At 38.8% G+C, this 12932-nt stretch overlaps 1 protein-coding gene across 3 annotated transcripts in view; it reads right to left on the bottom strand.

The window, feature by feature from the left end:
• Positions 1-12932, bottom strand: part of PACS1 (phosphofurin acidic cluster sorting protein 1) — a 142780-nt gene that overhangs the window by 14078 nt on the left and 115770 nt on the right. For all 3 annotated transcript variants that reach the window (XM_072423063.1, XM_072423064.1, XM_072423065.1), the window contains one exon: positions 11029-11225. In XM_072423063.1, coding sequence (XP_072279164.1) covers positions 11029-11225 — 197 coding nt within the window. The remainder of the gene's footprint in view (positions 1-11028; positions 11226-12932) is intronic.

Below are 12932 nucleotides of genomic sequence, written 5' to 3'. Positions count from 1 at the left end.
ATAGCAATAGCCATAGCCATCTAATACAGTGTAATGAACTACAATATCAATAATATTTATACCATATAGGCAAAATTACTCAAATATAATTTATATGGTGGCACTTGATTTCCAGTACAATTAGGAGTATGTTTCAATTATATAAATATTATTTACATCCTATATCAACAATTTACTCACAAAGACATGTGATTTCTGTTTTAAAATAACGCTATGTTGACTTAACCACCTGAGCGTTACACTGAGGTCTAGATTTCTGTACCAAAAGTGATCCACTGTTTTTCATGAAATTTTTTTTTTAAATTGTAGACCTGTAACTTACAGAAATATGTCCGAACAGGGGTTCTAGTAGATAATATGAATATAAAAAATGTATTTACTTTTATTTTTTTTTTATTTTTTTGTATTGGATTGGATACCGGAGTTTGTATTCAATCCAATACAAAATGAGCGTTTGAATTTACCAGTTATGTACTTTGTATTAATTTTATATTATTTTGTATTGGACTGGATACGCAAGTTTATATCCAATCAAATACAAAATATAAATTTGAATTTCCAAGTTATTTACTTTTTTTTTTATTTTTTGTATTGGATTGGATACGCAAGTTTGTATCCAATCAAATACAAAATATAAATTTGAATTTCCAAGTTATTTACTTTTTTTTTTATTTTTTGTATTGGATTGGATACGCAAGTTTGTATCCAATCAAATACAAAAGATAAATTTGAATTTCCAAGTTATTTACTTTTATTTTTTTTTTTTATTTTTTTTGTATTGGATTGGATACAGGAGTTTGTATTCAATCCAATACAAAATGACAGTTTGAATTTACCAATTATAAACTTCGTATTTATTTGAATCATTTTGTATTGGATTCAATACAGGAGTTTGTATTGAATCCAATACAAAATAAATGAATGAGTTTCTATTTGAATTTCCCGCACACGCGCCGACGTCATCACGCACGCAGGGAGAAGCCTTCCGGTTTTTTTTCTCCGCCGGATGGCTTCTCCCTGCAGAGATCATCCGGCGCTGGACGAAGACGGACGTGGACGATCAGCGGGACCAGGTAAGATGCCGGCCAGTATCTTGTGTTCAGCCGGCCGGGATCTTGTGTTCAGCCGGCCGGGCGGCGGAACGCAAGATGCCGGGCAGCGGAACACAAGATACCGGCCGGCATCTTACCGGTCCCGCTGGCACCCGACGCTGGAGAGGGAGATCGACGGACGACGATGGACGAAGGACGACGCTGGAATAGGAAAACGACGCTGGAATCCTTACCTCCATGGTCCCGCTGGATGTGCACAGCAAGGTAAGGATGTGACAAAATTACGGGGTTAACCATCCCAGCCATTTTTTTTTGCCCGGCCTTCGTACGGGCATACCGGCTAGGTGGTTAATACATAAATCACGCATGTCCAATATACTGCCAAGCAATGTATAGTAATGCAGCTCCTTCATAACACAAAAATGGCCATACAATAAAGTGATGGATTTCTGTTGTCTGGGCAACACCCACTATCTACATACGGAGATAATGACCAACAGGAAGGACACAGTAGCTAACTGTGATGTAATACAACATACTAACTAGGGCCAAGTAAATCACTCCCCCAGTACTGCAGTTCACAAAATGTTTTGAAACAAAAGACACATTTATTTTGGAGTAATTACAGTTCTAAATACAGTTACAGACTTCATTACACAAATTGAAAGTGCCAGTACTTGTACATTCATCTTTTCTTATTTCCCCTGTGTATAAACTTTTTGTTAAACAATCACGTAAAGGTCTAGGTCTCCTGTAAGTGATCTGAGGAAACTTTATGATATGCCTAGACATTTCTGGATCACAAATCAATATCAGGGAGTATTTTGTGATTATGTTTCAGATGTTCCCATGTTTGTCATAAAAAGTAGTAATCAATTTAGTTGATACTTCTTTTGATTTATGTCTTGAGGAATAAAATAACAACTGTAGTCTATTTAGACCCTTAGCTTTCTGATAAGCTATTTAAAGAATTTTCTTTGCATATCCTCTATCTAACAATTAATTACGTAAGATCCTATCCTTGTTCTCAAATTCCTCAGATGCACGGCAGCTACAGCTGACCCCAAGGTATGGACTCACTGGTCTACTCCTTGCCAATGGGGCTGGATGAGCACTAGGTACATCATATTGCTCTTCTAGAGATCAACTAGTGGGATTGGACTTCTTACTAAATATTGTACTCAGTAGCACATGCGTGGAAATAAAAGAATGTCTTTTACAGCTGTAAATTTGTCTGCTTTTTGGTTGGGACAAAAACCTAAACCTAGACTTAATATTTGAATCTCTTCTTGTGATAAGAGTATAACTGGACAATTTTCCTATACTTAACTGGGTTCCATGTTGAGTTTGTAAAAGGAATGCTTGGGAGGAATCCTTGAACACGGAGTATCCTGTGTTGAATCTTGGGTACTAATCGCTTTTTTGTGTCTCTGCACTCTCCTATGGAGGACTGCACTTTACACATACTCCTGGACCTGGCAACAGAGTAGGTGGTGGTGTGGGTCTCATTGTCTCCCCCATCTGTACATGTAAGAGTCCCTCCTACCCCACCCTCTCTCATTTTCACCCTATTTAAAGTGCAACTATTGGACAACTTTGCTCTTGGCTCGCACATAATCTTTCCCCATGACCTGCCCACTCTCATCTTCGGCGACTTTAGTGTTGCAGTGGATGACCTCAACCATCCTCCCTTAGCCAAACTTCTCTTCATTACCTCCTCCTTTGGACTTACACAGAACATAAACAACCTCACAAACATCGCCGGATGCACTTTAGACCTGGTATTTTCCAAACCCTGCAACCTCACCCTCCTTGACAACTCGTCATTTCCCCTTTCTGATCACTACCTTATCACCTTCAACCTATCAAACTCTTGCCCCCCTTTGCCACATCTAAGACCTGGTCAATGGCAGAGAGACATCTGTAACCTTGTCACAACCTATTCTCAAACTACCTTACGTCCCTAACCCCCACTTCCTCTAAAATAACATTTACAGATAAAGTTTTCCATTTAGTTCAACCACAATCTTTCTTTGGCTCTGGATTAAGTTGCCCCTGCCACCTTCCGCTATCCCTGTCCTGCTAACCCCCGATCTTGGCACAACAATCACACCAAACATCTACAAAAAACAAGTGGAGGAAATCAGGCCTCAGAGCTGACTTTATGGACTACAAAGCCAGGCTATAACACTTTAACACTGCACTGCACTGCGTTCTAAAAAAGTGATTCCCTCCTAAACCCTACACCTGCTCCTCATACAACTACTTTCTCTGCCCAAGACATTGTTACCTACTTTAAAGAAGAAATTGTCAAACTCAGACATGATGTCTCTGCTCACCATGCTACTCCAACCATATGCACCCCTTCCACCTGTAAATCATCACTAAACTCCCTCAGCCTTGTTACTCTGGATGAAGTCTCCTCTCTTCTATCATCATCTCCGTTTACTACCTGTCCACCTACTCCTCCACTCTGGCCCCAGCACTAACCAAACTATTCAACCTCTCTCTTTCCACTGGTACCTACCCTTCCGCTTTCAAACATGCCCAAACATGCTCAAATTTATCATGCAATATGATTGAATGTCCAAAAACAAATGCTCTATTTGGAATCTGCATAAACCAGACTCCTACTACCACGCTGTTTCACAAAGAAATGGCGGGTAATATGATGTGTCATGTGTCTAGCGCTCATCCAGCACCATTGGTAAAGAGTATACCCATGAGTCAATATCTTAGGGTCAGATGTACCTGCTCTGCATTCAAAAAATGTTAGAACAAGGCTAGGGACTTATGTGATTGATTGTTAGATTACTACTTATAGTAACAAGTATGGGGGGCAGATATGAAACAGTTTCCTCAGATCACTTACAGGAGGTCTAGATTTTTACGTGACTGATTGTTTAACAAAACATTTCTACACAAGGAAAATAAGAAAAGATGAATGTAAAAATACTGGCACTTTCAAGTGCGGTTCATGCACTAAATGTAAATACATTTTCAAGATCAAGAACTGTATTTACTCCCAAATAATGTCTTTTGTTCCAAAACATTCAATGGGGGAGTACTTTATTTGACTCTATGTAGATGTGGGGTATATTAAATAGGCAAAATCAAATGTCACTTTCGCCAGAGGATATATGAACACATATTTGATCAGGTTTAAATTGTTTTTACGCAAATAACTAAATTGGTATACTTCCAACATTTAAAATAATGTTTAAGTTATTAGTATAGTAATAGCAGATTACTGCTACTGTTTCCTGTTGGTTATTATTTCAGTATGTAGATAGATAGTGGGTGCCGCCCAGACAACAGAAATCCATCATTGATTATATGTTCATTTTTGTGATGGAGTTCTTATGAGCTGCATAACTATACATTGCTTAGCAGTATGCTTGGCATGTGTGATGTATTTAATTCAACACAGAGTAAATTTAAAACAGACATCACCTCTCTTATTAAACTGTGGATATTAGATGTTGATAATACTGATATATTTGCAACATACTCCTAATAGTAATATCAATTATACTAGTTATTGTAGTTCATTACAGTGTATTAGATCTCTATGGCTATTGTTATTCATGTATGCAGCACAGTGGCTCAGAGGTTAGAAGTATGGTCTTTGCAGCACAAGGTCACAGGTTTGAATCTCAGCAAGGACACTATATGCATGGAGTTTGTAGGTTCTCCCTGTGTTTGCCTGGGTTTCATCCCACATTCCAAAACATGCAGTTAGGTTAATTGGTTTCTGTATTAAAGACATATGACTATGGTAGGGACATAAGATTGTGAGCCCCTTTGAGGGACAGCTAGTGACATGACTATGGACTTTGTAAAACAATGCGTAATATGTTGGCACTATATAAATACTGTGTAATTATGATAATACTGCTTTGGAGACCATGGGTAACATAATTCTATTTAATGTAAGGCGATGATTTTTGCCATTGTCAGTGTTTAACTGATATCCATGCTCCTTTGACGGCTTCTTGTTACCTGTACAGCTTCCTTCTATATGGAAAGTGACTTTGCAGGACATTAACCCCCCTGGCGGTATTCCCGAGTGTGGCTCAGGGTTAATTTTATGTACCAAAAAACGGTAACCCCGAGCCACACATGGGGTAGCATTGTAAACATCCTACCTGCTCCCCATGATCCAGCGGAGTCCTGCAGCGATGCCGGCCGGCTTCTGTGTCCCCTGGCATCGCGTCCCCGGTGTGATCGATGGGATGCATGAAGCATCAGTACGCTGGGGAGGCGTAGCCTGGTGGGAAATTTGAAAGCTGATTACATTGTAAACTGTTTTTACCACATTGATCACAGTAATAAAGTGATAAAAAATAATAATTTTATAATAAGTAATTAATAATACTAATTTGCCAAAAATATTGCACCTTTGGACAAATTTCAGTGTATTTGATTTGATTAAATTATTAAATTAAATTTATTGTTACTATATTATTTTATTATTTTTTTAAAATATTATTTACAACTATTTATATCATAATTTGTGCTTCAAACTTTATCACACCCGGGAGTTATTCCTAACAATTACAGGCCTGCAATATTAAACAACAAATTTCCATGCAATGTTCAATGTACTGATTTTGACATCAAAAATACTGACATAATCAGACCGCCAGGGAGGTTAATGTATTCCTTGTAGGAGAACTGTGGCACCCATGTGACCGAACCGAGGTGGATTTGTTTACTTCCCCAGCCGACCTACGTGCCATAAGTGATGTCACACGCCGCGAGTCTCGACATTTGACGAATTTGGGCGAAAGAATGCCATATAGGGGGGAATCCGACCCAACTGCCTATTATGGTGGCTGGAGGCAGCACTTGATTTGATGAGAAGCAAATTATGGTGGCCACATATGGATCCTCCATCCGAATCTATGCCTGATCATCAGCAACAGTAAGTAGTAAAAGTGCATCTTGTCCTTCTGGACAGTGCCTAGTTGGTTGGGGAAGGACTATATTGGTTAATGCAATGTGGCTGCACTTCATAGTTTAGTACATATTGTATATACACTTGTTTTTTGATAATTTTCATATAGATATTTATAATACCCATTGCTGCCAGCTTTTGGCAAGTTCCATCTCTGATGTGATGTGTCTCTTTGTGGCATACCTCTACATTACTGTGACCAAACCTGGTCACTTATGTTATGTTTGATTTCTCATTGTTCTAATAAAGCACTAGTCATTTTTTTTCTGTACCATAAAAGTCCCATTAGTATTTGTTTTGATCTAAAAAATAGCATAAAATGTGAAAATAAATGAAATGTGCAAAAATTCAAAAAGAAAGAACGCTTGCAAAAGAAAGTAAGGCAAATCTCAAACATTTTTTTTCATGATATTATTAGCACAATAATCAGATTGAGCATGTAGACCCCTTAAAAGATGTCTCAGCGTTGGTAACTGGGGATAAAGAAAAGGCAGAATTACTAAAAACTTTTTTAGCTCCGTTTATCCAAAGGAAAATGGTAGAGCTCAAGTTCAAAATGTAAATAGCAATCTCACTGCCTTAAACGAGCCACAATGGCTCAAAATAATATGACTGAGAAACTGTTGGATAGAATTATGTCCTTTAATAACAGGGCTCAGTTATTTCAAAGCCATTGTTACTAATTGACTTTTTAATTACTGGCATGGTACCAATGGATTGGCGTATAGTCAATGTGGTACCTGTCTTTAAAAAGACAGCAAAGTCATTCCCAAGTAACTACAGACTGGTAAGTTTACTTTCTATAGTTGAAAAGATATTAGAACTTTGGAAAAAGTTTTTGCTAGAAAATATTATCATAAGTGATAGTCAACATGGATTCAAGAAAGATTGAAACTGTCAAACAAATTAACTCTCCTTTTCTGATGAAGTATGTAAACAGATAGACAGTAGAGCAGCAATTGGTATAGTGTACTTGTGCTGTGTCAAATGCTTTTGCAAGGTCCCCCACAGATGGTTACCAGAAACCTATATGGTTTATAGCAGGGGTGTCAAACTCTGGCCCGCAAGGTACTTTTTTTTGCCCCCCAAAGAATTTCGAACATAAATTACATGTGGCCCACCCGCTACTACAATTCCAGGCATCACTCGCATCACTGCTATTGACTGTTCCATAGACGCATGCAATGCCGGGAAGTGTAGTCGCGGGATCACTCCTATGTGACAAGTGAGTGAACTCTGCCCCTCCCCGTCCCCCTCTCACACATCACAGGTGATCACAGAGCACTGCCTTCCCCCTCCCTGCTGTTTCTTAGTAGCCCACGTCTAAAGGAAATGCCGGGGATGTCTTTGTGTGTGAGAAGGCTCCGTGTAACAGTGTGGAGGGAGGCAGAGAGGGCGAGAGGGCAGTGTGAGTTGCGCAGTGTGAGGAGGGCAGAGTGAGGAGGGCAGAGTGAGGAGGGCAGAGTGAGGAGGGCAGAGTGAGGAGGGCAGTGTGAGGAGGGCAGTGTGAGGTGAGCAGTGTGAGGTGGGCAGTGTGAGGAGGGCAATGTGAGGAGGGCAGTGCTTGGTTTCTTGTGCAGCAATCATTCTCCTTTAACAGGTGAGCTGCAGCTGCATAGACTTGTAGTGCAATTATCTGCCATTCAATTCATTTTCAGTTTCATTAGCTCCAGTCACTTCGGTGTCATACTTGAGATATATATATATATATATATACACACATACATACATACATATAAATATATATATATATACACACATACATATATGATCATTATAAGCTTGTTCCAGACTGAATGTTAAGCAAAACCTATTTGTTTCCATATGAAAATGTTTTATATCTAATGAGAAGCATAAACTTCAATTTTTTCAATAATTTTTAAGTTTGGCCCCCGACTTGGTCTTTTAATTTCTGCCCTTTGTGTATGCCAGTTTGACACCCCTGGTTTATAGGTTTAGAAAATTAAAGCATCACATCCAGAGAGTAGTGATTAATGATTCATACTCTAAACCGTCTAAGGTTATTAGCAGTGTATCCCAGGCTTCAGTGTTAGCACCTTTACTATTTACCATCTTTATAAATGATATAGAGTTTGAGGTACCGTGTAAGGAATGCAATTGTGCTGAGTCTTGAAGTTAGGTTGTTTTTGTGTTTTTGCTATATTTTGCAAATAATTGAGTTGTGTCGAAACTAGTCAATATTTGCTCCATCCTTACCTTGAAACATCTTGCTCAGCAAAGTTGTTAAATTTCTTGTTATTGACTAACTACTAAAGTCCCTTCCACCTTGTTGTCTGACTATAAAAACTGCTATGTGATAATAAAGTTTTGAGAAGTGATATAACTGCATGCTTGAGCTGCGTGGGTATTATTCAATAATCCCAGCGCATTGAAAACAAAGGCCACGAGAGAGAGGGATAAACTGATCTGGGGTCAGCAAGAAATCGCCTTACCATACCATTTCTGTGTTTGCAGATGACACCAAACTATGTAATAGAATAAACTCCATACAGGATGTCTATTATCTACAAGCATACCTGAATGTACTGTTCGATTGGGCAGCCAAATGACAAATTACATTAAAAACTTGATACATACTTGGTAAATGTAAAGTTTTGAACTAGGGACTAACAACATGCATGCTTTAAACTGTCTAGGGCGAATACATTAGGAGGGAGACAAAAAAGGAAAAGGATCTAGGGTTATTTGGTAGATCACAGAGTTAAAGCGGAAGTAAACTAAAAAAAAAATTAGGGAAAAAAAAAATCACATTTACCTTTGCCGGGACACAGCAATCTTCCCCTGTGTTGTTCCTTCTTCCAGTTTTGTCACCCAATCTCGCACTGCTCAGGAGCAAGATCGGGTGACTTTAGCCGGCTGTAAAGGGCGGAAAAATAGTGCCGATCCCACTGCGCATGAGTTAGATAGGCATCTCTTTCCCCTCATTGTAGGAAAATGCTTCTTCTGAAGCAGAAGGAGCAGCCAGAAGCCTACCTGGATCCAAGATGTATGTATCCCAGAAGGCTCTGTGCTCCCATTCAGTCTTGATTGCCGTGGTAATTGGAGAGAGTGCATGGAAGGGCAACTAAATGAAAGATTAGCTGAAATGAATATATTGTCCTTTGAGAAGGGATGTTTAAGGGGGGATATGATGACCCTATATAAATGGTCCATATAGAGAACTTCTTAATAATTCACTTTAAGGTCATTACAAAGAACAAGGGGGAACACTTTGCATCAGGAGGAAAAGAAAAGTATTCTCTGGATAATGAAGGGATTCTTAGTAGTAAGGTCTGTGAAAATGTGGAATAGGCTCCCTCAGGAAGTAGATCAACTATGTCTATAGGCTTTTTATCTAGGATATGTTTATTTCCTTAATGGTTGAACTTGATGGACATGATGGACTTTTTTCAACCTATCACCTGATAAATCTTGGAGAATGATTAAAGAGAAGACCAGGTGACAGCCTTACGAATATGGAAAACAGATACTCTGTCAATTGCCCAAGAGACACTAACCGATCCAGTTGTGAGAGCCTTCAAAGAAAAGACAGGAGCTCCATCCATGAGACCACAGACCTGAACAATGGCCTGGCAAAGTAGAGATTGTGGATTGAGGTGCCAGATTACCCTTGCAGGGACCATCAGAGTTACCCAGATTTCGTAAAAGAAGCCCTGTGGGTTAAACCCTCACAGCTTGAACAAAATTCAAACCAAAGTAGGGGGGGCAGCTTCTTTCAGCAAAAGAAAAGCATATATCATGGATTAATGATGCAATTGAGCCCTCAGAGCACCCACTGCAGCCACTAGAAAACCCCTGTCTCATAGGGCAAGAAGGAAGAATACCCTTCAGCTCACTTAATTTCAGAGGCATCATGTCTGACAGCATCTGCACTGACTGATCCCTCAGTAGTAAATAATCCAGGTGGCCTACAATCAAATTGCAACTGCTGCTTTTGTGAAAAACTAAGGTGCAGATTCTAATGCTTACCACAGAAACTTTAGAAGCAGGGCCATGCAAGTATGCACTCATGATATGCACAGCAGCTAGATGTCTCCTTGGTGAAGGGAGACAATGGCATTTTATGGAACTTCATAAACAGTTTTAAATTCAAATAAAGTCATTCATTACCTTGTGGTTAAGTATGGGACTAATGCAACTTTATGTTTGGAAGAAGCCAACAGGTTGAACTAGAAACCTTGAAATGTTCCTTCTTGGGAACTGGGATAACAACCTTAACAGAGATGCATAGAGATTGGAGTGAGGAATCAAGGAGGTGGCCTGGACAATAACTCTAGCTTGTATCCCTGAGAGAATACCTCCTGCCCCTACACCCCCAAGACAGGATCTGACTTAAACGAGATCCGTTTTAGCAGTTCCTGGTGTACCTATAGAATATAGGAGGTGCAACAGTGACTGATTATTAGAGATTCAGATTTTTTCAGTCATCTTCAGATATTTCCCTGTAACACAGCTATCATCATGTGAAAGCTGAAAGAACAGCAAGTACAAAGCATCAGTAATTGGGAAACCATTGCTCCCAATGTCAACTGACACCAATAATGGGGCACCATTACACCAACTGAGCACTAATGATGGGGCACCAAGATTCCCACTTAACAATGACAACGTGGTAGTTATTACTCCCACAGACACCAGAACAGTTACCATTACTGAATGCTAATGCAGTGGCATTGAGGGAATTACAAAGGATTGGATATATCATATACACAATTCTATATTTATTTCATAAAATTGGAACATTTATCATTTTATTTGGGTTATGTTATGCTTAAAGTTCAGCAGATACAGTTTATGTTTGGGATTCTTTTAGTTTAAGCTGTAAGTATGGAAATGTCACCCTTATTGCTATTCAAATGAACAAAGGAAATAACTTTATAAACTTCATCAAACTGTGATACAGTAACAATATGCCCTCATATGGAGTCTAATGTTTTAAAAGTTTTTTTCATATATAAAAACACAAGAAACCCAACTGACCATCTGTAATTTTACCTTTTTTATTCTTTGGTTCTGTAGTTACCACACTTAGGCTCATGCTACCAGGTGGTATATCTGGTCCAAGCAAGCGTGATACAACCACAGAACGGAAGATACTACGAAGGGTGTTTTTTCCTCCTCCCTCTCTCTCCTTTCTACGGTCACAAGTTAGCCAGTAGTCGACTTGCAGTCCTAAAGCATCTGATGTGGTCCTGTATGGAGACAAAAACAGATATAAAATTCTTAGCTTCACTGAATCAATGTTTTAAAAAATGATAATTTTCATATCCAAATGGTGCTTTCAAAAATATAAAGGGGGAAGGGGGCAACCTGAATGAGGCAGGTAAGTTTCTTTTATTCAAAAAGAGAACTTTGCTCATACCTCCTTCAAAAATAACTTTCCTGCTTGCAATTTTATTAAGTTCTGCTTTAAAGCACAAATATTATTGTACAATTTGGGGATGAATAAAAACCTTAGTTAGGAATTTCTACCTGTATCTGCAATCACTGAAAAATGCCTTGCAACACTGGAAGCCCAGGAGGCACATACAGGTTCAGTAGATCGAGACAGAAAGGGGGCACAGAGCCTCCCAGGATGTGTGACATAGGTATGTGCCCCTTTCAGACTACGTCACCCGATCTCGCACAGTTGTATAACCACTATTTCTGAGAAGTGCTCCACATCTACGTTGCATGGAGTCAGCCTACTTGTGGCATCTGTGAACTGGGAATGCAGTTCAGGATGATTGGACAATGTTCCACAACTTTTTCTGCATCTTTGTTTTTGCATCAGAAACAGCAATTTTGATGTCACCCAACAAGTTTTCTATTGGATTAAAGTCTGATGATTGGGCTGGCCATGCCATAATGTCAACCTTTAGGGTCTGGAACTGGGATGTTGCTGGTTTACTGGTGTGTTTGGGGTCATTGTCTTGTTGAAACACAAACTCCAAGGGTATTTCCTCTTTGGCATAAGGCAACATGGTATTTTAATGTATTCAAACTGATCCATGATCCCTGGGACTATTTATCACATACCAACACCATAGTATAGTCTTCACAGTGTAGTGTGGGATGAGGTCAGTGTTTGGAGGTGGTCTGACAAACTGTCTGCGGGCCCTAGAACTAAAAAGAACAATCTCACTTTCATCAGTCCACAAAACACTATTTCTCTTTAGGCCATTAAATTTGTTCTTTGGCAAACTGTAACCTCTTCAGCATGTCTTTTTTTCAACATTGGGACTTTGTGGGGGCTTCATGTCAATAATCTGGCTTTACAAAGGGATCTTCAAATTGCAACAGTACTTACAGTAACAGTAGGAAAATATTGTATTTTAATAACATCAATTAAAAAATATTAACTCTTGTATATGTTATTTATTCTTTTTTCTCTTCAAAAACAGAACATACAGTTCTGTACACAGGTACTTAAACTTTGAGCAAAGGGAATGGAATCAGGACAATTCATATAAAATGGAGCATATAGAGCATCACACCAAAAATGAAAAATACATGAATCTTTTATTAGTTCCTTGTCTCAAAACGGTTCTTATTTATTTTGCCCCAAGGTGAGTATAACAAACCAGACTATTATAAGTCTACACAAAAAGCTCTTTAATTATAAAAGGGAAAGACCAGAAGTACAGGTCCTTCAAGGCACTCACATACAAGAATAATTTCAAACCAGATAACATTTTTGATCCATCAGATATTTTGCTTCCTGTTTACAGCTTACATTGAATGAAATCAAATTATGGTCGCTGCCACCCAGATTCTCTTTTATTTGCACATTTGTTATTAGCTCTGCATTGTTAGAAAGGTTCAGCAGAGTATCATTTCTAGTTGGGGCTTCTATAAACTGTACCATAATATTATCTAGTATTAAATTTGCAAATTTCCTCCCTTTTGCTGTTCCTGTA

This window comes from Pyxicephalus adspersus, chromosome 9 (genome assembly GCF_032062135.1).
Source record: "Pyxicephalus adspersus chromosome 9, UCB_Pads_2.0, whole genome shotgun sequence".
NCBI lineage: Eukaryota > Metazoa > Chordata > Amphibia > Anura > Pyxicephalidae > Pyxicephalus > Pyxicephalus adspersus.
This window is presented reverse-complemented; position numbering and strand designations above follow the sequence as displayed.